The 25,886-nt window shown below is 36.3% G+C and overlaps 2 protein-coding genes across 3 annotated transcripts; one reads left to right on the top strand and one right to left on the bottom strand.

Moving 5' to 3' along the window:
- The first annotated feature begins 16,503 nt into the window (after positions 1–16,503).
- Positions 16,504–22,159, top strand: LOC113310343 (delta-1-pyrroline-5-carboxylate synthase-like). Its single transcript, XM_026558989.1, has 20 exons — positions 16,504–16,733; positions 17,112–17,183; positions 17,289–17,392; positions 17,488–17,590; positions 17,696–17,857; positions 18,420–18,697; positions 18,830–18,980; positions 19,095–19,259; positions 19,419–19,496; positions 19,606–19,695; positions 19,794–19,880; positions 19,983–20,069; positions 20,164–20,260; positions 20,356–20,459; positions 20,581–20,656; positions 20,744–20,894; positions 20,993–21,061; positions 21,322–21,388; positions 21,487–21,557; positions 21,684–22,159. The coding sequence occupies exons 1-20, from the start codon at positions 16,674–16,676 to the stop codon at positions 21,763–21,765; spliced, it is 2,154 nt and encodes a 717-aa protein (XP_026414774.1). The 5' UTR covers positions 16,504–16,673; the 3' UTR covers positions 21,766–22,159.
- Positions 22,160–22,380: 221 nt separating this feature from the next.
- Positions 22,381–25,231, bottom strand: LOC113310344 (NADPH-dependent aldo-keto reductase, chloroplastic-like). 2 transcript variants are annotated; one of them, XM_026558991.1, is made up of 8 exons: positions 25,082–25,231; positions 24,755–24,896; positions 24,518–24,568; positions 24,183–24,259; positions 23,917–24,004; positions 23,570–23,845; positions 22,873–23,118; positions 22,381–22,777 (listed from the first exon to the last, which is right to left on the bottom strand). In XM_026558991.1, the coding sequence occupies exons 2-8, from the start codon at positions 24,878–24,880 to the stop codon at positions 22,691–22,693; spliced, it is 951 nt and encodes a 316-aa protein (XP_026414776.1). In that variant the 5' UTR covers positions 24,881–24,896; positions 25,082–25,231; the 3' UTR covers positions 22,381–22,690. The 2 variants fall into 2 exon arrangements, with proteins under 2 accessions (XP_026414776.1, XP_026414775.1); XM_026558990.1 differs by lacking the exon at positions 25,082–25,231 and adding an exon at positions 25,015–25,069.
- Positions 25,232–25,886: the final 655 nt, after the last annotated feature.

Raw genomic sequence — 25,886 nt, 5'->3', positions numbered from 1 at the left:
GACGTATAGATATGTGGAAAAATGAGGAGTCAATTTCCAGATTGAATTATCGATTGTACCGTCTAAAAAACGAATTATCTTTCACACATCATACTTGTTTTTGAAAGGAGTGTTATTTTGTAGTGATACCAAAATAAGTTTAAAATTGACCCCAGAGGTCAAGTCATTTTCGATTTATTCTATCGGAAAGTCTCTTTGAGAGGGGAGCATAACAAAACTTGTACTTAACTCCTGAACTATGATAAATTTATTTCTACGAGTCAGACGAGGTAACCTTGCTTGGGATCATAAATAAAACAAAACCATATTGTCACCAGCATCATATATAATTTATTTAGATTTTAACAAAGAAATGAATATGATCTAAGTGATTTAGTGGGTGCTTGATATAAAATGAAATCTTGTACTTGTATTACATATAAATCTCGAGATCTGGAAATAACTTTTTTTGTTTTCCTCAAGCCTATGCAGATATATTCGTATACTCAAATGTAATAATTGATTGAAAAAACCATACAATCCTAATCAAATTTATCTTTTTACACGGATCATGACTTTTGTTAGTGGAAGAGTATTTATTAAATTTAATTTTATCATTCATCAAATCTCTGATTGGTTGGATAATCATCTTTAGATTTGGTTGTTCAATTCATATTTAGATTTGAATGTTTTGAACAAAGAAACACAATATATATTGAGAAAGTAGTTTTGTAATTACAATGGAAATAACACAATTTAATGACATTTGAAAAATTTATGGTTAGGACGATTGACAAGAGGGTTCTGGTAGTGCTAGAAAAGGTTATGGTTAGGACAATTGACAAGAGGGTTAAGTTTTATTTCGATGTTGAGGCGTGGGAAGAATATGTATACATGGTTAGTGAATAAACTACGATTTCTTTTCTCCTCGTATTTTTTTTCCTCTCCCTATAACTAAATTATTGACATTGATCTTTGTCCATACTCAATACGAGGACCTATGGAACCAAGAACTAAACTTTTAAACTTGAGCAATTTGAATTTATCTATCAGAACCATTATCGGATACCATGCGTTAATTTAGCATTTTACATGTTGTGTTAGCTTTTGAATTCAAATTATTAACATACCATCCTGTTAGAGCATAGATCGGTCGACCTCGCATGCGTTGCTATATCAAGCATGTTTGTCAATGTTAGTGATCAAAACTATGAGTCTTGATTTCTAGTCTACATAGCTAAGTCTCGTACTAGGATAGAAAAGTGTAGTTGAGCTCAAGGACTTCATGGAGATTCATCATACAACGACGAAAATATACTCAAGGAACCGTGGAACTTCATCAACAAAAAGGTATGTGGAGACTTGAACTTATCTATCACTCAAAAGTCTATCTATTCTATCTCCTACTTCTTATGAGACAAAAGTCGGATGCTATATAGACTAGATCATACACATTTGGTATTTCGAGCTGAGTATACTCTACTTATCTATATCTCGAAATCATGTGTTGGTAAAGCGTTTCGCTTTGATCAGGTTTATCTTCACCTAGTGATGAAAGTCATAATGTTTCAATCACTTTGAAAATCGCTTTGACGAGAAATAGTGTAACAACTATATAACGTCCTCTAAGAATGTTTCAATGGTTGGAATGAGAGTTTAGGTCTATATTACCAATGATGGATATAAGCATTGTGTGGTAACACATATGTGCATAAGTCGTATTCCTTAATCCGAAGTTTGCGAACTTTGTTGATTGAGAGAAATCGGAGGAATTTGCTTTTGCCAAGTCCGCGAACTGTTGGAAGTTCTTGTACCGCGAACTGGCGGAAGTCTCTTTGCCGAGATTTTATGCTGAGTTTGTAAAACTCTGCCGGTTTCCTTGAGTCCGCGAACTTGTCTGTGAACTTGAGTGGGTTATGATCTAAAGATGTGCTCTGAACATGAAACTTAAATTACTAAAGAATGCAGTATGCAAACCGTGGCTAAAGTTCATGAGCCGATTCAAAGCGAATCGAATCATATTTGTTTCAATTGTGTCTTGTGTAGTTACATAAGATCTCATAGCAATTGTCGTTTGAGTCAATTGAACTAGTTATGGTGAAGAAGAACAAGGTTAATATGAAATGCTCATATGGTTAACCTTTTGGGTTACTATGTTGAACCAACATACACGTACACGTTTGGGCACGGTTTTCACAAACCCAATAAACGTATATCATCTCAAGTGTGTGTGACAAGCTAAGTTTTCGATCTAACGGTTGAGAAATATTAGCTTGAATCTAAATCAGGTTTTCATCTAACGGTGAATATTGATTGCTTTGTACCTAATGCAAAACCCTGATTTGAAGACTATATAAAGGAGACATCTAGCATTGGGAAAAACTAATCCCCACACGTCCGTGTGATACTAGTGCGCTCGCTAGAGTCGATTCTCCTCTAACCTTTGGTTTTCTTCTCTAAAACCAGGTTAACGACTTAAAGACTTCATTGGGATTGTGAAGCCAGACCGATACTACTTTTATCGTAGTTGTGTGATCTGATCTTGCATCTTCTATCGTACGAGTACAATCTTATTGATTGGCTTGAGATCGTGAGAGTTCTTCGATAGGCAAGATAAAGAAGTCACAAACATCTTCGTCTCACTGTTTGTGATTCCTCAACGTCCTCTTGTTTATACAAGTAAGACTGTTGTGAGGTGATTGATTAATCTAGGCTGTTCTTCGATCGGATTATCAATTGGTTCCTGTTCACCTTGATTTCATATCATAATACGGAACAAAAACCTAGGGTTATTCTGTGGGAGACAGATTTATCCTTTGATAGATTTTTCTGTGTGAGACAGATTTTTTTATTATCAAGTCTGTGATTTTGGGTTGCAACAACTCTTAGTTGTGGGTGAGATCAGCTAAGGGAATCAAGTGCGCAGTGTCCTGCTGGGATCAGAGGCGTAATGAGTACAATTGTACCTTGGATCTGTGGGAGACTGATTGGGGTTCAACTATAGTCCAGTCCGAAGTTAGCTTGTTGTAGGCTAGTGTTTGTAGCGGCTTAATACAGTGTGTATTAAATCTGGACTAGGTCCCGAGGTTTTTCTGCATTTGCGGTTTCCTCGTTAACAAAATTTATGGTGTTTGTGTTATTTCTTTTCCGTGTTATATTTTTTATATAATTGAAATAATATAGGTTGTGCGTTAAAGATCATCAATTGGAAATCCGACCTTTGGTTGTTGATTGATATTGATTGATCCTTGGACATTGGTCTTTGGTACCGTCCAAGTAATCTCTCTTTGATAAAGACTCGCAGATTTCCATTTGCTTGAGTAAAGATCAAATCGAGAGATTGAGATATAAACTCTTTGATATATCTTTTTATTGATTGAGTCTAATTGTCTAGTTGATTCTCATAAAAAGTATATTGGAGTCTGACCATACAGATTGCTAAGCGAAATATTTGGTGGTGTTGTTAGACCCCCGCTTTTTCAATTGGTATCAGAGCAGGCAAACACGTTTAAAGACCTCAAAAGTATGTGTTTGTAACGATCTGACTATATGGACCATAAAGTCTCATTTGACGCTTCACCAGGGTTAAAAACACAATCGTAGAAAAAGGTCTGATAAACTGGTTACTCTTTAAAAAAGGTTGGAAGAACAAATCCGGATCTATTCTGGTCTCGTTGCAGAAATTGCAACTCTTAAGGATTTGATATCTAGTAAGAGTCTCTCATTGAATATGAGAGAATCCAGTTGTTCCTTTCAAAAGAATAGTCATTATTCAGATAACGTTCAACAACAGATTGTTGAGAAAACTAATGTGACTAGGAGCCACTCAGACAAATTTCAAGGGTCTGGCTCATATGGATGTTCATCCGATCATCCTCGACGAGCCTGTATGTCTTCTTTAAAAAGTCTGGAGGCTGCAAGTAATCATTCCAAGAATACTGTGCAACCTTGTATTACTCAAAAAGGACGTACGATACTATCAGTAAATTCCGAACAGAAATCCTGATGGTATGGGTAATCTTACTTCTTGAACTATCTCTCCCCTTCAATGATGTAGTGACAGTTGTTGTAGCCCTTTTCTACATGCGTTAGGTGATTCTTCATTGTGTATATCATCGATCGTCTCTAAATGTAGAAAAGACTCGACAACCAAAACATAAGGACAACTTCCGATTGGTTGTTATTCTTCTCAATTAGAACCAGGAAATATTGATATAACTATGAGCAACTCCTCTTGGGTAAAAAACATGGATGATGAGTTAGATCAACTTCATAGACATGTTGTGTGGAACCTTGTACCATGCAAGTCCAAAGTCTATAATATCGGTTGTAAATGGGTATCCAGGAATGTGGGAGATTATTTAGACACTTTCAGAGATAATCTCAGGCTCATTCCACAAGGACGCTCACGAGTTGAAGAATTTGAGTGTAAAGAAACGTTTGTTCCTATGGAATGTTCTTTATCCATTCAACCTACTTATAACTGTCGCAGGTCCTACGTGACAAGCGTTTCAGGGGACAAAAGAAGAAGAATCTCTGATCATGTATCTAACCTTGAAAAGTCACAATGTGATGAACAAGGAGAGATTTTGAATCCCATTGTCTCTATCTAACCCTAGACGTTTGCATCCTCCTCTTTATCTTGAGAATATGGGGATTTGCGTCTTTTTAGCTCAAGGAGTGTATTTTTGGTTATTTTTTGTTTATATCTATATAAATCTCTAAAAATACAAAAGCTTTTGTTTGTATAGGGTTTCAGTCATTCACGAACGGTATGTCTCAAAAGCTTCTGTTCCATGGCACCTGTTACTAGATGCAGCACAAGCAGGAATGCAACTCTGACAGCTAACATACGTCGGTGTACTGGAATCCCCTCCACAAGTTTGAAGAAAGTAAAGGCTACATTTAATGGTAAAAATCCTTCCTAAAACTGGTTCTTGGCTTCTTATCAAAGTGATGAAAACTTCAGGAACTTTGTAAAAGAATTCATCAGCAAAAGAAACAGCTTAAAATCTCGGATCGCTGCATCCTTAAAAGATATAATTCACTATGAACAAATGTTGTCTCAATCTACAAACACTGTACGAAAATCAGAAAAATAACTTAGTAAGATGACAGTGTTTTCAAAAGATTTGGAGGAGTTGAATGATCCCTTTGTCAGTGGATTATTCAATAACGAGAAGGAATTCTCTGAAGAAGCTTTGGAAGAGATCATTGATACCTAGTATGTCTTCTTTTTGGATTAGTTGGAAGAATAACTAGTGTTTTGAATAGCAAAGATTGTGATTACACATAGCTATTTTTGTTTTCATCTTCTTGTGTTATTTTTTAGGTTTATTGGTTTGAAATTCTAAAAATATTTGGAGGATGATGTTATTGCAGTATTAATCTGTTTGTTTTTGAAGTATTGCAATATTTTTATGGGATATGTATTTTTTGCGTCCATGAACTTGAAGGTCCCATATGTTGTCAAAAGTAAAGTCGTTCATAAATTGGTATTCGTATTGACGAAAGGACGAATGAACTTTTGACAAATACAAAAGCTATGCCTATACAATCATTTATTTGATGGAAAATAGGGTAAAATCTTTTGTGTGACAAGGATAAAGTCTATTATGTCGTTATGCAAATAGTGATGAAAAAATAGAATAAATCCTCGTATGTATTCCACAGTAATGATCATCACTGATCCATATCTTATGTATTACCGTGAGGCTTCGTAACGTGTCTTATGTCGAGCACGATACAACTAAGTTGATTACTTTGTGATTAGCTTTGTTGGTTGTTCCGTAAGGTACTTTATGTCGAGCATTTTTGAACTAAATTAATCGTCTTGGTTGGTTATTTAGTTATTTGCTCCGAAAGTCTTCTTTTGTCGAGCAAAACATTTGACAATTAATTGATTACTTCTGTGATTAGTTTGGTTGTGTTTTCCAATTAGATTAATTATAAGTTCTCTTGTAATTAGTCTAGTTGAGTATTCATATATTCCACAAGTCCTTGTGTTGAGTATATGAATGGCTATAGTAATCATGTTATATTGGTTAATGTAGTCGTATATTCCGTAAGGTTTTCCTTATGTTGAGTATGTGAACGATTAAGTTAGTCATCTCCGTATGATTACCTTAGTCGTAGCTCCGTAAGTTTATTTATGTTGAGAACAATCAATTAAATTGATCACTTTTGTGGTTTGACTTAGTTGTGTATTCCAATTAAATTAATCATGGGTTTACTTGTGATTAATTTGATTGAGTTTTGGATATAGAAAATCATTCCTATGGTTTTTGGTGTCCAATTAAAAATCCTTCTTTTCTTTCGAAATTAAGGTCGCTCTTATTGTTCTTTCAGGAATGACATCAAATGGGGGAGAGTTCTTTTGAACTTGTGCTTAATGGTAATATCTTGGGGGTGTGCGGATGTGGAATTTTATAGGGGTTATCTTGTATCTTAAAACTCCTTGATGAATGCATTTAGCTTCAGCTTTATGATTGCATCTAAATTAAGTTGGTATGTATTTTTTTCTTTTAGTCTATGAAACGTCTCTTCTCGGAAATTTCATTAGGATCCCGTTCTTGTACCTTTGCCAATTTTATTGACAAAAATGGGGAGAATTAATGTGTAGTTCTACTACATATACATATGGTTTTCGGATCATTGTGTAAGGGGGAGTGGTTTCCATGTGAGATGGAGTATTGACTAAGAGGGAGTGATACATATCACCGTAGTGGGAGTGATACGTCTCTTATCGGAAATTTTGTTGTTAAAGTCGTGATGCAATTGGACTTTGATGTTACGTAATAATATTATGTCACTGTATAATGATGATCGAGAATCTCGATTTCTCTCATTGTTATAGCTACGGATCTTCAACAACGGTGATGCTAAACTTACAACCTTTGGGATCATTGGAGTACTTGGAAGGACGAAGATTTCAAGGAACGTTGAAGATTAGACTATGGAATAGGAGCCACTAAAGTTTACGTTTTTTGTATTCCATATGTATTAATAGTTTTGTCACTAAAATTGATAAAGGGGGAGATTGTTAGAGCATAGCTGGGTCGACTTCGCATGCGTTGCTATATCAAGCATGTTTGTAAATGTTAGTGATCAAAACTATGAGTCTTGATTTCTAGTCTACATAGCTAAGTCTCGTACTAGGATAGAAAAGTGTAGTTGAGCTCAAGGACTTCATGGCGATTCATCATACAACGACGAAGATCTACTTAAGGAACCTTGGAACTTCATCAACAAAAAGGTATGTGGAGACTTGAACTTATCTATCACTCAAAAGTCCATCTATTTTATCTCCTACTTCATATGAGACAAAAGTCGTATGCTATATAGACTAGATCATACATATTTGGTATTTCAAGCTGAGTATACTCTATTTATCTATATCTGGAAATCATGTGTTGGTAAAGCGTTTCGCTTTGATCAGGTTTATCTTCACCTAGTGACGAAAGTCATAATGTTTCAATCACTTTGAAAATTGCTTTGACGAGAAATAGTGTAACAACTATATAACGTCCTCTAAGAATGTTTCAATGGTTGGAATGAGAGTTTAGGTATATATAACCAATGATGGATATAAGCATTGTGTGGTAACACATATGTGCATAAGTCCTATTCCTTAATCCGAAGTTTGCGAACTTTGTTGATTGAGAGAAACCGGAGGAATTGGCTTTTCCAAGTCCGCGAACTGTCGGAAGTTCTTGTACCGAGAATTTCTGCTAGGATTCCAAATTCGTTCGTGATGTACAAGTCCGCGGACTAAGTCTCTTTGCCGAGATTTTCTGCTGAGTTTGGAAAACTCTGCCGTTTGCCTTAAGTCCGCGAACTTGAGTGGGTTATGATCTAAAGATGTGCCCTGGACATGAAACTTAAATTACTAAGGAATGCAGTATGAAAACCGTGGCTAAAGTTCATGATCCGATTCAAATCGAATCGAATCATATTTGTTTCAATTGTGTCTTGTGTAGTTACATAAGATCTCATATCAATTGAACAACTCTCTAACTAGTTCATTTGAGTCAATTGAACTAGTTATGGTGAAGAAGAACAATGTTAATATGAAATGCTCATATGGTTAACCTTTTGGGTTACTATGTTGAACCAACATACACGTACACGTTTTGGCACGGTTTTCACAAACCCAGTAAACGTATATCATCTCAAGTGTGTGTGACAAGCTAAGTCTTCGATCTAAAGGTTGAGAAATATTAGCTTGAATCTAAATCAGGTTTTCATTTAACGGTGAATATTGATTGCTTTGTATCTAGGGAAAACCCCTGATTTGAAGACTATATAAAGGAGAATCTAGCATTGGGCAAGACTAATCCCCACACGTCGGTGTGATACTAGTGCGCTCGCTAGAGTCGATTCCCCTCTAACCTTTGGGTTTTTTTTTCTCTAAAACCAGGTTTACGACTTAAAGACTTCATTGGGATTGTGAAGCCAGACCGATACTACTTTTATCGTAGTTGTGTGATCTGATCTTGCATCTTTTATCGTACGAGTACAATCTTATTGATTGGCTTGAGATCGTGAGAGTTCTCCGATAGGAAAGATAAAGAAGTCACAAACATCTTCGTCTCACTGTTTGTGATTCCTCAACGTCCTCTTGTTTATACAAGTAAGACTATTGTGAGGTGATTGAATAATCTAGGCTGTTCTTCGGGAACATAAGACCGGATTATCAATTGGTTCCTGTTCACCTTGATTTCATATCATAAGACGGAACAAAAACCTAGGGTTCTTCTATGGGAGACAGATTTATCATTTGATAGCCTTTTCTATGTGAGATATATTTGTTTATTATCAAGTCTGCTATTTTTTGTTGCAGCAACTCTTAGTTGTGGGTGAGATCAGCTAAGGGAATCAAGTGCCCAGTGTCCTACTGGGATCAGAGGCGTAGGGAGTACAACTGTACCTTGGATCAGTGGGAGACTGATTGGGGTTTAACTATAGTCCAGTCCGAAGTTAGCTTGGAGTAGGCTAGTGTTTGTAGCGGCTTAATACAGTATGTATTCAATCTGGACTAGGTCCCAGGGTTTTTCTGCATTTGCGGTTTCCTCGTTAACAAAATTTCTGGTGTCTGTGTTATTTCTTTTCCGCATTATATTTTTTATATAATTGAAATAATACAGGTTGTGCGTTAAAGATCATCAATTGGAAATCCGACCTTTGGTTGTTGATTGATATTGATTGATCCTTGGGCATTGGTCTTTGGTACCGTCCAAGTTATCTCTCTTTGATAAAGACTCGCAGATTTCCATTTGCTTGAGTAAAGATCAAATCGAGAGATTGAGATATAAACTCTTTGATATATCTTTTTATTGATTGAGTCTAAATGTCTAGTTGATTATCATAAAAAGTATATTGGAATTTGTCCATACAGATTGCTAAGCGAAATATTGGGTGGTGTTGTTGGACCCCCGCTTTTTCACATCCTACTGTATTAAGTTCCTTGGAAACCACCCTCTCATATTATATGTTTTTCTCTCGTGCATCCCACACAAATAGGATCCACAATTTCCTTCAGAAGGATTTTTTTTTTCTAAGACATACAATTTTTAGTGAGTACGAATAAACAGTCCAAATCTACACGAAAAAAATGGTATTATTAAATGCCAAATTAAGACTTAGGTTAATTAGTTTGACATGGATTAAACTTTCAAAAAATAAAAAATCTCGTTTTGTTGTTATTTTACACAAAATTTCCCATTCAAATAGATAAAACATAGATATAGAAAGTGTCTAGGATTTACTGGTTTATAAAATAAGAAGTGAAATCGTCCAAATCAAACATAAAGATCATGTGTTTCAAGCATATGTAAAGCCTCAGCTAGGCATTAGTTATGTACATTCTTTATTATTTGGTTTTGAACAGGGCCATCCTTAGGCCAAAGTGGGTATAAAAAAAATGTCTTGTTGGATATGCTTTATAGGATTGTAACTTTATATCGTTGAGTTAATTCTAAAAAAATAGGGTACCAAAGTCTGGTTCCATTATATGAATTGTATGGATGTAGTGAGTTGTTATCAGATTGTCGTGGAACATCTTTATCCATATGTGATGGGATTGTGATACCCAGGGTTTGGTTGAGTGCGTCCCATGACACCTAAAATTTATGTGGTAGTGGAATATATAAGTGATGATTCATTGCATATAATCAGTCAAATCCTTTTACGCTCGTTGACTTTAGAAGTTGAAAGAACCCTGAAGTTAAGCGAGTCCATGCCGAGGGCAGTTCCAAGATGGGTGACCTTCCGAAAAACTACTGATTTATGTCCACAACGGTGCCTATATAAAACTCCATACTGCTAGATAACGACAGTGGCTAAGTGGAGACAATGTTGGCTGAAGTATACATGATTGGGTCGCTTCAAATGGTATTAGAAAAACAACATAGATATAGGAGAAAGGATTGGGTCGCTTCAAATGGTATCCGAAGAACAACATAGATATAGGAGAAAAACATATATAAATATTAGTATGAAAGGAGTTTCATAATTATCAATTTTAATTAACTCCGTCTTATCGACAGAAAAACGATTTACATTTTTTTTTAATATTTTATTTTGTTTACAGATAACAAAGAGAGAGAAAGATAAAAAATATCTTATAGGTTATTTACATCTATCATGTAGAGTTTATCACGCACATGATTAATCGGTACAATACACTACCGTTACAATATAATAACATAACTTATATTCTCTAAGTATATCTAATTAGTTTAGGGTGCTTAATGTTACTAGGTAATTTCTGTGATGATAATGAAGCAAAGATAATAAGAGAAGTACACCACCGTTACAATATAATAACATAACATATATTTTCTAAGTATATCTAATTAGTTTAGGGTGCTTAATGTTACTAGGTAGTTTATGTAATATAATAATGAAGCAAAGATAATAAGAAAAGCAGTGGATTGTTTTATTAATAACTTTTCAAAACGAATATATAAAATGAAACAATAGGTGGTATATATAGATTCCCATGCATGTTATATGGGGGTATAACAAAGACACGTGCACCATCTTTTGTCTATAACACAATCAGACACTGTATCTATATGTTGAGTCAGCCACACTAAGTGACACGTCATGTAACTACCCCTTGGATGACCACCGTTCTAAGTTGTTGCCCCGTTAAAACTTTACCGGTAATACCTAATGGGACCCCCAATGATGCGTACTAGGATTATTCACATCGTTGTTCAAGCGGTAACTTTTCTCCCCTAGCGGCGGGAATACTGTCACATCAAAATGACAATCTGCAATTTTGTCGTAAACACATCCCATGTCAATGGTTCAAGATATCGAATTATAGACGATGAGTCAAAACCAACATATATCCTAAATCGACGTTGTGGGCTAAACTTGATGGGTTGTGGTGGTGCAATAGGAACATAAACAACGCAAGCGAAAATACACAAATGAGATATGTTTGGTGGATGACATAACACATATCTTAAAGGGGAACAATGATTATTTGCACAAGATCGGTAACATACCAGTGCAGCAGCGGGGAAAATGGCATATCCTCAAGCATAAACAGGGAGATGAGTTTTCATAAGCATAGGTTGGGCAATGAGTTGCGGGCGTTTAATGAATGATTTTGGTGAGCTATTTTGCGTATGCACGTGAAGAAAATGATGCTCAACCTCAATGCCTAACGACATATACTATGCTTCAAATGCCTTTGAAGAAAACTCTGCTGCACCATCAAGCTGGGTAAACTTGATAGAATATGAGCACGTAATTTAATAATTTGGGCAAGAAGCCGAGAACGTACTAAATTACGTGTTGAAAGTAAACAACATGTGACCATCTAGTAAAAGCATCGATTAGAACTATAAAGTATTGAAAAGGTCCACTATAGGGATGCATAGACCACATATTTCACCTTGTATTATTTGTAAGAAAGCAAGTGATTCCGGAACCACTTTTGTCAAAGAAGATTTTGTAATCAGTTTCCCCAAAGAACATGATATACAACCAAGTTCTTGGTTAAAAAGAAGCTTTTGTAAAGGATGTCTCTGACAGTTTCGAACAATTCTACTCAGCATAGTAGAACCTAGTGTCCAAGTCGATTGTGCCATAATACAAACGTATAATTCAGCTCATAAAACTTTCAAACTGCATGTGACCGAATAAGATTCAGATTTTCGAATATTTGTATGGTAGATCCCAAAAGCGAGAGGTGTAAGCCTCTCAGAAACATGCCTTTCATTAGGCGATGTAATATACAAGTATTCCTTATTATTCTCTTTAACCGTTTTAATGTGGTACCCATTATTTTTTATATCTTTGAAATTCAACAGATTCCTGTGGGATACATAGGAATATAACATATCGTTGATAGTGAATATGGTACCACATGGTAATGAGACACAAGTTTTACCAGCACCTTCTACAAGGTTGGCCGAACCAATGGCGGTAGTAATATTAGCCTTGAACTTTTTTAAGGTGACAAAGTACTTAGTACTTCGAAATATTGAATTTATCGTTCCACTATCAACAAGACAAAATTCACCATCAAGATTGCTTTTGGAGTCCATATACTTTCATATACGTAAATAAGGTATAAGATATTTGCATAAGATAATTTTTGGCAAAACATGTATATTACACATATTCATACATAATATACATATGCAAACCCAAAAATTACTACAAGCCAAGAAAAACACCAAAAGGAATAAGTACAAGGTACTACAACATACTAAAACATGATATTACAACTTTTAGTCTACCCCAAACAAACCATCAGCAAATTGATCGAACTCATTCTGATATTCAATGCTCTCAAAATCAAGTAAGTAGTTGGAAACCTCTAACTTTTGAGATTCAGTGGAAATATTGTCCCCAAATTCATCTCAATGTTTGCTTCGTTTTTCTTATTGGATTTCATGTGAGGCTCATAGAGATTTGGATCAACGCGACAAGATTTATACCAATGGTTTATGCAACCACAGCGATATCAACCTTGGTCATTTTTTTGAGGGGGATTCTCAAATTTTTTATGAGTATTAGAAGTTCATTCTTTCCCATTTTCTTGCTTTGCTTTCGTATGTTTGTTGTACTGATGGTTGAGGGTAATTTCATACTTAAGGCCCCTGTGTTTACACTTCTTTCCATGATAACTCTGTTTAATTACCACGATCATATCCATGTCAGAATACAATGCAATACTCACTTATGACACCGGAGTAGAACCACAAGGACGAGACTCATGATTTTTCACCAACAATTCGTTATTTTGCTCAGCCAGGAAAAAATAGTATATAAAATCAGAATACCGCGTAAAATGGCGTTCCTGGTACAACTGTTGAAGTACAATATGCGAAGAGTGAAAAGTACTCAACGTCTCCTCTAGATTGGATTCTCCTGACAACGGCTCACCACACATCTCAAATTGAGCATCAATTTTGTACAACTCATAATTGTAAGCCGCCACAGATTTTAAAATTCTGATATCTTAGATAAATCCATTGATTATGAATTTTGGGCAAGGTGAACACCTTAAATGATCATATTTCTCCCTAAGAGTATTCCATAATTATTGAGGGTCTCTACAGTTCATTAACTCATATCTATAACATTGGCGCGTTCGTGTGACGCACAATCTCCGCCATTGATCCTATGACCAAGATTTTCTGCTTTCAAATGTGATTCAGCATCGAGCGCCGATGAAAGATTTTTTTTACCAGTAATTTCAAGTCCTATAAGATCAAGACTAATTAAATTCAACGACATTTCAAAGAAATGTAATAACTAGAACACCGCTGCCACGGTGGGGAGGGCCGACCGATGAAAAACAAAACAAATAACAATTTCTGTCGGTAGGCATGTACTACCTTCGTTTCAGGAAAAATGATATTTTCATAGTTTTATTTTGCCTAATAATAGGCCAAATTGATAGAGTGATCACTTCTCCTGAAACAAAGGGAAATTAAAAAGGTGAAAGTATCTCTTTTGCTAAAACGGAGTGAAAGTATCACTTTTTTTGAAATGGAAAATTAGTCGATGCATAAACCAGAATATGGCTGCATAATGTGTTATGCATTAAATTTTCGAAAACTATGCCTAGTGTGAAAGTATCACTTTTCCTGAAACCGAGGAGTACTTATTAGTTGCAACGGATAATTAGTTAGATGCATAAACCAAAATATGGCTACATAAAGTATTATGTATTCTTTGTGGTGGTTTGCATAATGGATATACATGTAATTTTCTAAAATTGTGCCTAAAATGATAAATACCTCTGAATTTTTCGTAAAATCTCTAAATTTGATATTGTTGTTTGTACTCATTGCGTAGATTTTTTTATAACCTTCCCAACGAGATAAAATTTGTAAAATTCTAAGGCACGGATTTTTAAATATGTTATATTAAAGTTTGGTTGCCAAGTATACCCCTAAAGAATATGATACATAAGGAGTTACAGTAATTGGACTAAAATGGAGGGATATTTGGTATTATCAAGTGCACACTACCAAAATATTTTTATGAAATTGCAAATTTAGGTGAGGTTTCAATTTACAAAAAAGTGGCCATAAAAGAGACTCCCTCCCTTCGAGCCTCCGGGCGGTTGGCTTAAAAATATCAAACATGTCCTTTAAATGTTACAACGGAGATTGAAACGATTGAAAACACACAACCACTTCCTTTGCTTGATTTTGGTGCTGATAACATCTTATACGTTGATTACCGGTATCATATAGAATTTACTATGCACATGACTAATTGGTAGAATACACTATTGTGACAATACAATAACGTAACTTATATTGTACAAGTATATATAATTAGTTTAGGGTGCTTAATATTACTAGGTAGTTTCTGTGATGTAATAATACAACAAAGATGATATGGGAAGTAGTGGATTATTTTATTACTAACTTTTCAAAAGGTATACGGAAGGTGAAACAGTAAGTGGTATATATAGATTTTCATGCATGTTGTATGTGAGTATAACGAAGACATGAGTCACCCACACTAACTGACACGTCATGTAACAAAAATAAAACAACAATTTCATCTTACAATTCAATTTATTTTCTTATCAATAATCCTAGAGTATTCCAACATGAGCATATCTTGAGAATATCCTCATATCATCAAATATTGCAATAGACAATGCAAAAAAAATAAAAATAATTATTGTACAACCTATCGCAAAGGCAATTTGAATTAATTCGATGAAAGATTTAGGTTGTATGAAATGGGTTATTATTAATCAATCGACTCACATAAGTGGTATATTTAACTCACGTTATGTTCTACATGCAGTTGCCTATAAATATTCAGTCGCTAAAAACTACGTTATGCTACCTGTTATTATGATTTTCGACGACTATGTATCTCCAATTGTAATAAATCGTTAGATATGTATTCATGCATTTGCAGTTGACTACCTAAGCAAATAAGAAACCAATATTTTTGTTAGAGATTACGAATATGAATAGAGAGATACTTAAAGTATCATTACAGAAGGAGAAAAAAAGACAGTTAACAAAACTGTTGATCTTAGCTGTCACATAACAGATGGCAACAAACTATTGGTAGCAAGAAGACAATAGAGAGTGAGCCATCTCATTTAACAGATGTGTCAGATGTGTTCTGATACTTGCATTTACAGCCCCCCTCAAACTGAGTACTTTTATAGTACGTAAGTTTGCTCTGAAAGTTGAAAAATAACTACTTAGACATACCTTTAGTGAAAAGATCGGCTGCATTCTCCAGCGAAGGAACATATCTAACATTAAGAAAACCAATCATGACAAAACTCCTGACTAAATGATAATCCATCTCCACATGTTTAGTTCTAACATGACAAACCAAATTTATAGCTAGACTCCCAGCATCCATGTTATCACAATACATGATACAAGGAGTAGTTAAGTGCAAATTACATAAAGAACGATTATAGACCGACGTCAATAGCTTCAGTAGCTGTTCTAACATTGTCAATTATCAACTCTCTCTTACCGGTGATTTATTCTCCGACCATTTGCGGCCAACCTAACATTTCTAAATAAAATTTCATGTGCAGAGCTACGTGTAGCATAACATATTTTCGGATGTGATTGTATCCAAAACAGATAAGCAGATCACATGACATTGCCAAAACAGTACAAAGCCCCTTATAAATTGAGTATACATCATACATAATAACCTCGTAAAGTTTGTCGTCGTAGCCTGGCTGCCTGGGGAAACAGTGAAAAGTAAAACCGTCCTTAGTTAACGAGGAGAGAGATGACTGAATAGAGTGATGACCCGCCAATTTTCGAAAAAGCCGGGGTTTTAAACCCCTAAATAAACGGATCAGAGAGACTCTAGGGTTTCGAGCCAGATATTTTTTGTCATTATCGTGTATCTCATTAGTCCTAAACTTTTCTGCATCCCGTGACACTTATACCAACAAAAAAAAAAAAAAAATCAAATTTCTTTTTAGCTGCAGAAAATAAAAATTGTTTCATAGAGTAGGGGGTGGAGTGATTGTGAGTCGGTGAGTAGTGGTGCGTATATAAAGAGGTGTTCAACACCATCTGTAACAGAACACAACCAAAAATTACTTTGAACTCTCTCTCTCTCTAGAAAATCTAATCTGAGAGTGAGTTTTGAGTTCGTTCGAGTTTCCTCATATCTGAACTTAAATCCATTGCTTGTTTGAGTTGTGAGCAATGGAAGCCATGGATCCTACTCGTGTTTTTGTGAAGGATGTTAAACGTGTTGTTGTCAAGGTACATATAACTCTTCCTCTTCCTATTTGGATTTTTTGTATCGAAGATTGTTTGTAAAATCTTGTTTTCGTACAATGGTGATCTAAGTCCTTTTGGTGTTTGATTGAAAAGAAGATGATTTTTCTCTCTCTCTGTTTTTGAGTTTTAATGGTTAAGTCTTATTTCCATTACCGATTTCGTATTTTAATCTCCTCATATTTTCAAATCGTGATTCTCCTGATTTTTTTTTTAATTTCCTAATTTTAATTTTGTTGTTGAAAGGGGTTTATTCAAGGTTTTAGATAGTATAATCGTTTTATAGAGTTGTCATGGATTTGATTATGATCCTGTTAACTCATGATTTCCGATGATGATTTTGGTGATTTTGATTATATCAAGGTCGGGACTGCTGTTGTTTCCCGTGATGATGGAAGATTGGCACTGGGTAGACTCGGAGCACTCTGTGAGCAGGTACATGCATTTAGTATTAACAATTCTGGATTTCTGATTTTTATCCTTGTTGTTGCAATTTGAGATTTTTCTGAGGGTTAACAATGTTATTTTATGGACATGCAGATCAAAGAAATGAACACCCGTGGATTTGAGGTCATTTTGGTGACTTCAGGTGCTGTTTGTGTTGGCCGTCAAAGACTCAGATACAGAAAATTGGTTAATAGCAGGTCTGTGTTCATTTTTTATTATGTGTTTTGTCCTTATGTGCAGATGTTGTTAGTATGGTTTCTGAATGAGTCTAATGGTTCATTGTGTTTTGCAGCTTTGCTGATCTTCAAAAACCACAAGATGAATTAGATGGAAAGGCTTGTGCAGCTGTTGGACAAACTGGGCTCAGTGCTCTATACGATGCTTTATTTAGTCAGGTGTATTATCATCTCAACTTTGAGTTAATAACAAACTAGTCTAGTTTTCAGTATGTTTCGGTTTATATATTTTCAAATTTTAACTGGAAATTCCATGATATGCAGCTGGATGTGACTTCTTCTCAGCTGCTTGTAACCGACAACGATTTTAGGGATCCAGATTTCAGGTTGCAGCTTAGTGAAACAGTAAATTCATTGTTAGATTTGAAGGTCATTCCAATTTTTAATGAAAATGACGCCATAAGCACACGGAAAGCTCCATATGAGGTATCTTGATTGTGTACATTACCATCTCTTCTACTTTCAACTGCTTGCGGTTGATGTTTATTTTTAGCTTAGATACATTTTTATGATTTTTATTCAATTCTTAATCGCTTTTGGAGTTTTCACTTACATAGATGCAAGATACACACTAATCTATTCTATAGATCATTTCATTTTAGATACGCGGGTGGGTCCTGTACAAGCCGCCACACTTGACTGAGCAAGGCTGGGCTAGTCTTCTACTTATGTTTCACTATAAGTTTTAGAGTTGTGGACATCATCAATTTTTATTTTCTAAAAATTCTCATAATATATATTGGAAAAGAGGGAATAAAATTCATATAGAATGACAGATTTTGGAAATTGGAATCTGCGGTTGTTAACTCACATTCAGATACATGGATAATATTTCAACTCCCATTTCCCCCAAATTTTATATACTAATAGCATTATATTTCTGGGAAATAGTTTTTGAGTATTGGCTTTCTGTCTGTTGTTACTTTTGAACTCTTTCATCTCATCAGTTATTTATCTGCAGATATCTGATTCCAAGCCCTATTTGCAGGATTCTTCTGGCATATTTTGGGACAACGACAGTTTAGCAGCTTTGCTGGCTATGGAGCTGAAGGTTGACCTACTTATTTTGTTGAGTGATGTAGATGGCCTATACAGTGGCCCTCCTAATGAGCCGAACTCAAAGTTGATTCATACATATGTTAAAGAAAAACATCAAACAGAGATTACATTTGGCGACAAGTCCAGGGTTGGGAGAGGGGGTATGACTGCAAAGGTTAAAGCTGCTGTCTATTCAGCTTATGCAGGTGTCCCTGTTGTTATTACAAGGTATCCTATTGCAATCCTGTTTTTCGCTTGGGTGTCATAGTTGTTCCAACTGATTAATAATACCGTCCTCTTTATACGAGCCCCTGCTTTACTTGATTGAACCCTGATTTCCTTTTTCATCTTATGCTGTAGTGGCTATGCTACTGATAACATCTTAAGAGTACTTCAAGGTGAACGAATTGGTACCCTCTTTCATCAAGATGCACATTTGTGGATTCCAGTTCACGATGTTGGTGCTCGCGAGATGGCTGTTGCAGCAAGAGATTGCTCCAGACGACTTCAGGTATACAGAGTTCAATGCATCAAGACTTTGATAACTTGATATGCTTGTCTTCTTATAATACCCTAGTTACTTCAGTTGTCCAAGGGCAAATGATTGAAAGGTTCTGTATTGCAGAGTCTCTCTTCACAAGATAGAAAGAAAATTTTGCTGGACATAGCTGATGCTCTGGAAGCAAATGAGAACTTGATCAGAGCTGAGAATGAAGCTGATGTTGCTGATGCACAACAAGCTGGTTATGACAAGTCACTGATATCTCGATTGTCTATGAAGGCTGGGAAGGCAAGTTATTCCTGTACTTTGAAGCGTGCTTGTCCAACATTTTATTTTATTTTGTTCTCTTTTAAGTTTGTTTCATTATCATATAACCTTTACATGTTGAAATTTTGCTTTGGTCCATTAATGTGCTGCATTGCAAATTGTGTTAATTTTACTCTACAGGTTTCTAGCCTGGCGAAGTCCATCCGTGTACTTGCAAGCATGGAAGAACCAATTGGTCAAGTTTTGAAAAAAACAGAGGTAAGAGGCCAATGATTCTATATCCTAGTGTGTAGTGGGATATTTTTATGTAGAACTACATGAAGTCGGTCATGGTTCATTGAGTTTCTGAAAACTACTTTGGATCCAGCTTGCGGATGGGCTTATTTTAGAGAAGACATCATCTCCCTTGGGTGTTCTCCTTATTGTTTTTGAGTCTCGGCCTGATGCATTGGTTCAGGTAAAGTGCAACATATCCATTTTAGTTTAATACAAGTCTCATTTTATGCGTCGTCTCCTCTATTTTATTGACGGTCAGTATCTTAATCGACTCCACAGATTGCATCATTAGCTGTTCGTAGTGGGAATGGGCTCCTTCTGAAAGGAGGAAAAGAAGCAAAGCGATCCAACGCTATTTTGCACAAGGTTTAGTTACTTCTTTTTGAGATTGATTGATGCACTGATATGGATTGTAGCAGCATCTGTTTTTCTTGTTATTATTCTCATATGATTATTTCTCCCTTTTAGGTTATTACTGGAGCCATCCCAGATACCGTTGGTTCCAAGCTTATTGGACTTGTTACATCAAGGGAGGAGATTCCGGATCTCCTTCAGGTGGGTACAGATAAAATAAATAATTCGTACACTCGTATGATTCCTAGCGTTTATGAAGATCCTCATGAAAATAGTATATTTGTCTTTTCTCCAGTTGGATGATGTGATAGATCTTGTTATTCCAAGGGGTAGTAACAAGCTTGTTTCTCAAATAAAGGAGGCAACGAAAATACCTGTTCTTGGTCATTCCGGTATTGTACAAATTTGGGGTTTGTTGACATGCTTGTGTGCATAAATTTTGATTAGTTGTCCATGAGAATCTAAGGTTGTAATTTGTCCTGCACAGATGGGATTTGCCATGTTTATGTTGACAAGTCAGCTGACTTAGAAATGGCAAAACAAATTGTTTTGGATGCGAAGACAGACTATCCAGCAGCTTGCAATGCTATGGTAGTTTCTGAATGCATGTTTAATACTTTCTTTGCTTTTAAAGATTCCAAAATTAATAGAAGAACAGAAAATTCACTTTTGCTGCTATTGTTTTTCGAATTGTTCCCCTTGATGTTCTCAGGAGACACTTCTTGTACATAAAGATTTATTGAACACTGATGGCCTTACTGAGCTTGTTGTAGAGCTTCAAAATGAAGGTATCTTTTTGTTTATCTCCCTTAACTTGTTTGTAAACGTTACAAGTAACATATGTATGGTCCAATCTAACACTATAACCCTTGCAGGTGTTACTCTGTACGGTGGACCAAGAGTAAGTTCCTTGCTAAACATTAAAGAGACAGAATCATTTCATCATGAGTACAATTCAATGGCTTGCACAGTTGAGATCGTGGATGATGTGTATGAAGCTATTGACCATATACACCAGCATGGAAGGCATGTTTAGCATCTTTGACATTTGTCTATTGAAATGGAATAGATAGAATTTGATATAGATAGAATTTGATGTACTCATTCATCTTCTTTCTTTACAGTGGTCATACTGACTGCATCGTGGCAGAAGACCGTGATGTTGCAGATGTGTTCCTGCAGATGGTTGACAGGTAAGGCTTTTGACCTATAGATAATTTGACTATATGATAAATGGATTTGAGAACCATCAAGTGGTTTGATTGTTTTCATGCTCCTCTCACTGCGGAGGTAGGGTTCGAACCCCGTAATTGCCAAACCAACTCCTATTTAAAGGAGTTTGGATGTAGTCTAGGGACCACTATACTACCCTATCAAAAAAAAAATTATTATATAAATGGATTCGATTCATTGATGAGGAAACCCTAATTATTTTTTACTGTTTCCCCTGCAGTGCGGCTGTACTTCACAACGCAAGCACAAGATTTTGTGACGGTGCTCGTTTTGGACTTGGAGCAGAGGTATGGTTCATCATCCATAGATATAACATTGAGCGTCAGTTTAGGTTCAGTTTTTATTTTCTATGAAGATTATTGATTCCTGTAAGGTGTTTGGATAGGTTGGAATAAGCACAAGCAGGATTCATGCCCGAGGCCCTGTTGGTGTTCAAGGACTTCTAACTACAAGATGGTATGCCACTGAAAAATTTGAATTGTCATACTTAGACAATAACGTTTTCCTAGTTTGTTGGTCTCGCAATATATTTATATCTTATCATCATTTGTTTCCTTTTCTCTTCCCTTGTACAAAATGCAGGATTCTTAGAGGCACTGGACAAGTTGTAGATGGTGATAAAGGGGTCATTTACACCCATAAAAATCTTCCGTTGAAGGCATAGTGTGTTTCGTGCGCTTGTGTGCGGGGTTTTACTTTAGTGAGGGGGATATCTTTTTAGAAACAATAAGCCCCCCCCAGTTCCCCCCATTTCATATTATTATCTACATCTATTCATCTGTCTAGCTTTATTTTTTATTGCTTCCTGTCTTTGTATGGAGATGTAGTTTTATGAACTATTTGCTACAGATAAAAAGATAGAATGGGTAACACCTTCCTATGCTTTTTAAGACTTCATTTTTTATGTCCTCAGAAATGAGTACATGGCAACCGCACTTAAGTTTCCACATGCAGAAACTCTCTCAAAACAGTTCAGATGTTATTCTTTGAATACACTGTAACCTTCTATTACATAATTTTAGCTGAATGAGATTTGTCCACTGGAGCATATTTGCTTTTCTCTACTTTTGTAATTTCTGGTGCAAGTCTACCGCGTGATTTGTCCACTGGAGCATATTTGCTTTTCGCTTACATTTTCTGGCCAGCAAGAGTCTTTTTTCTTTTTTTTTTGTTCCTTTCATTTTTCAGTCGGTGGGTATAATTGTTGTGATTGGGGAGCTGTGAAATTTACCGTCGCTCCCAATAGCTTGTTATCTGCAAAAGTTACTTGAAATCCAGGTTTTGGAGAAACAGGAGGAATAGCAAACATAACTGAAAGGCAGCTTATTCAATTACTGTTCATCAGAGTACAATAATGCTTTTAGAACCACAGACTTTAGGAGCTGAAGATAATCGACCAGAGTTTGGTAAGGTTCGAAAGCCAAAGCCGAAACTGAAAAGACAAGACAATTTATAACTGGACAAGTCTCCATGTGAAGTCCTTCTTCTGTAACGATAAAATTCCTATGAGTTTAATCGATCTTTTGATGCCTCTTTATGTAAACCAGATCAAAGAAGGAATCCAGGTTCTTATCACCAAAAATCTGTGATCATATTTCGCCATCCCACAGCTCCTGAAGGCTTTTATAAGGACTAAGTGATTCATGGATCGCGAAATCCCCTCTTAAGAGCCTTTGCTGCAACAATGACCAACACAATGTGTAACATTAACTATGTATTTTTGGACGAGTTTACACACGAGTTCAGTGGGAAGCTTCAGCTAGATAAGTACCTGGTGGATTTGAGAGAATTTTGAGAAGAGATCAGAGGGGATGCACCAGTCAAACAAACTGAAATTCTCCTTAATCCTAGCCTCATTTGTACTCTTGGGAAGAACACCGTGGCCGCTCTGTATACCCCAACGTAGAGCTACTTGAGCAGGGGATTTGTTAAGCTTATCAGCAATCTCAACCAATGTCGGATCCTTCAATATTTCACCTTTTATCCATGACCCTGGAGAACCCAATGGCGAATAGGCCTTCATACACACAAGAAGAAAGTGTAACTTGGTTTAGTAGAGTATGAAATTCTGATGAACCCACATTCTAGTACAGTGGAGATTCATACGCCATCTCAAATATGTGCAAAGCCACAAAACTGGTGTATTAATTTTTTTCCACTATTATTTTAAACTGCTTTATGAACCGGAAACATTAGAAATTATAACTACATAATGGTAGAAGAGAGATAAATAACTAGTCAAATAAAACAACCAATAAGATGGTGGGAAATGTGCACTCCAGTTTTTAGAGGGTGCACAAATTTGCAGTTCCCATTGAGCCATGTTGATGAAACAAATTTGGGGTTTAGGCCAGACCTGCTCAGGGGAGATATGGTATGGGGCGGGTCTGTCCAGGAGGATGAGGTCCCATACCTATCTCATATTAAAAAAAAATAGAATAAGTAATTTTGAAGTAAAATCGGATTACCGAAAGATGGACGCCCGTGGATTTGCATAGATTGTGTAATGCAGGTTGCTGCCACACTGGATGACATTCAACCTGATTCACAGCGGGAGGAACCTTGGCGAAAGTAAGAAGGTCTTGTAGTTTCTTTGTTGAGAAATTGCTCACACCAATGGCACGTGCCTGACCTGACGCATACAAACCCTCCATTGCACTCCACGTATCTGGTAGAGTCAATGGAAGCATGTTCTCTGGCTCCCATCCACGAGCACCTGCCTTTGTTCTGAATGGCCAATGGATCTGTGTATATATGCATAGTTGAATATGGCAGTCTAGTTTATGTGAAGGGGAGAAGATAGAAGCTAACTTACGAGATAGAGATCAACATAGTCGAGCTGCAGGTCATTTAATGTTTTGCTTAGCGCCTTTGAGACATCTTCCGGTGCATGGTCACTACACCTGTACAGACACAGATCACAGAAAACGATTTCAACCATCTACCAACGCGAAATCTTGCCATGCTATGGTGTAGGCTGTTCTTGAGCATTGCCAGGTCATGAATTCAACCCAGAATAATACCCCGATTTTAAGCAGCACAGATAATGACTTCAACTGTAGGTAGTAGTCATAAACATACCATAGTTTGGATGTGATCCAAAGGTCATTACGCTTGACGACTCCATTAGTAATAAGCTCCTTCAAAGCAGCCCCAATCTGGAAGGCGAATCCTCTTTAACACACATAATCAAATATCCAAAAGGCACTATCGTCTGTAGATAGTGTAATTCGTAGAGCACTCAAAAACCAACTAGAGCTATCCGACTTGGACCAGATGCTAAATGTAGGTGACAAATTACAAAATGCTGGTTTTGATCCAACCCATGCACATCTAGAATAAGTTGATTATTATGTTTGAAATAGACCTAAAAGATCTACAATAAGATGGATAAGGTGGGATTTGATGAAACTGACCTCTTTTTCGTTCTCATACACGCGGGCACAATCAATATGCCTGTATCCAGCCTGTTATCGAGAAAATAGACATCCATATGTTAACGTTACATTCATTGAAGACAACCTCTATCAAAACCCTTTGGATATCAATCTCGCATTTGATGTGTACATTTGCAGCTATCCTAGGATGTAATGTGTTCCTTCTGGATGATCAACACTTCATGATAAAGATAATGATGGATTGGAATTAACAACCTTGACGGCATTAATCACAGCTTGACCGACTTCACCAGGTGGAGCTTTCCATGTCCCAAGTCCAACTGATGGCAATTTAGCTCCTGTATTTAGTTCGAAATACAAAGGTCCATGATCACCAGCCATCTTACAGTATCTCGATCTTCGTCGTCATCACAACACAAATAATTAACAACATTGCTCATGGGAATTTCAACAAATTAAATGAAATAGTTTCTAATCAAAACATGAGTAGACAGTAAGAAAGCTAGGTTAATTACATTCTAGATATCCATTTCATGATCAAATTCAAACCTCCTAAACGAAAGAGAGTAGAAATCCTTGTACCTTTAGTTTGATAATATGATGCACACAGCTGCTGAAAATAAGTTGAGAATTTCCGGAAGAGAAAGTAAGAACCTACTTCAATGGCACCCACATTTTGGGCTCTGGAGAGTCGGGCAAATGACTTATTCCTCAACTCAACCTTACTATTCGCGTCTTGTCTTAAAAACTGTGCCAATAAAGACACCTTGATTTTCGGTAAAAAGAACAGTACTTCTACCTTGAACAGTAATTATACTATATACACCCAAAAGAATTGTCACCTTTTCTCAGAAGTAATGAATGGGTCGTACCCTAGTTAGCAATTCGGTATTCGGGAAACGTACGGAACGGTAAACGTACGGGTATTATTCGGATTTGTAGAAGTCAGATTCGGTCAATAGTCCGGTCAATGGTTCGTGATTCGGCTATGAATCGGTACGGCATACGTACGTGTATAAGTCGTTTCATAAATATGAGTTCGGCACGCAAAATTCGGGGTATGTTAAATGATAAGAAAACACATTTTAGTGGAGAAATGTATGGGGATGACGTGATTTTGTAATATCTAGAATATATAGGTACTATTTTCAATAATGTGCACCAACAAGGTCGTGGAATAGTGGTGTGGATGTTGTCTAACGAGCTTTGGACGCTATGGTTCGACTCCCGTTGGGCCTGTATGTTTGGAGCTAAGCTACTCAACTGTATCCGAACCAATACGGCGAATTCTTATACGAGACGTATAATCCGAAAAGTTCATAAAACACGCGTACGGGGGTCGGGGTTCCATTCGGACGGGAGTATAATTCGGAAACGATGGATACGG

The sequence above is a fragment of the Papaver somniferum genome, chromosome 9, assembly GCF_003573695.1.
Source record: "Papaver somniferum cultivar HN1 chromosome 9, ASM357369v1, whole genome shotgun sequence".
NCBI lineage: Eukaryota > Viridiplantae > Streptophyta > Magnoliopsida > Ranunculales > Papaveraceae > Papaver > Papaver somniferum.
The sequence above is the reverse complement of the archived record's forward strand: the minus strand, read 5'-3'. Positions and strand labels throughout refer to the sequence as shown.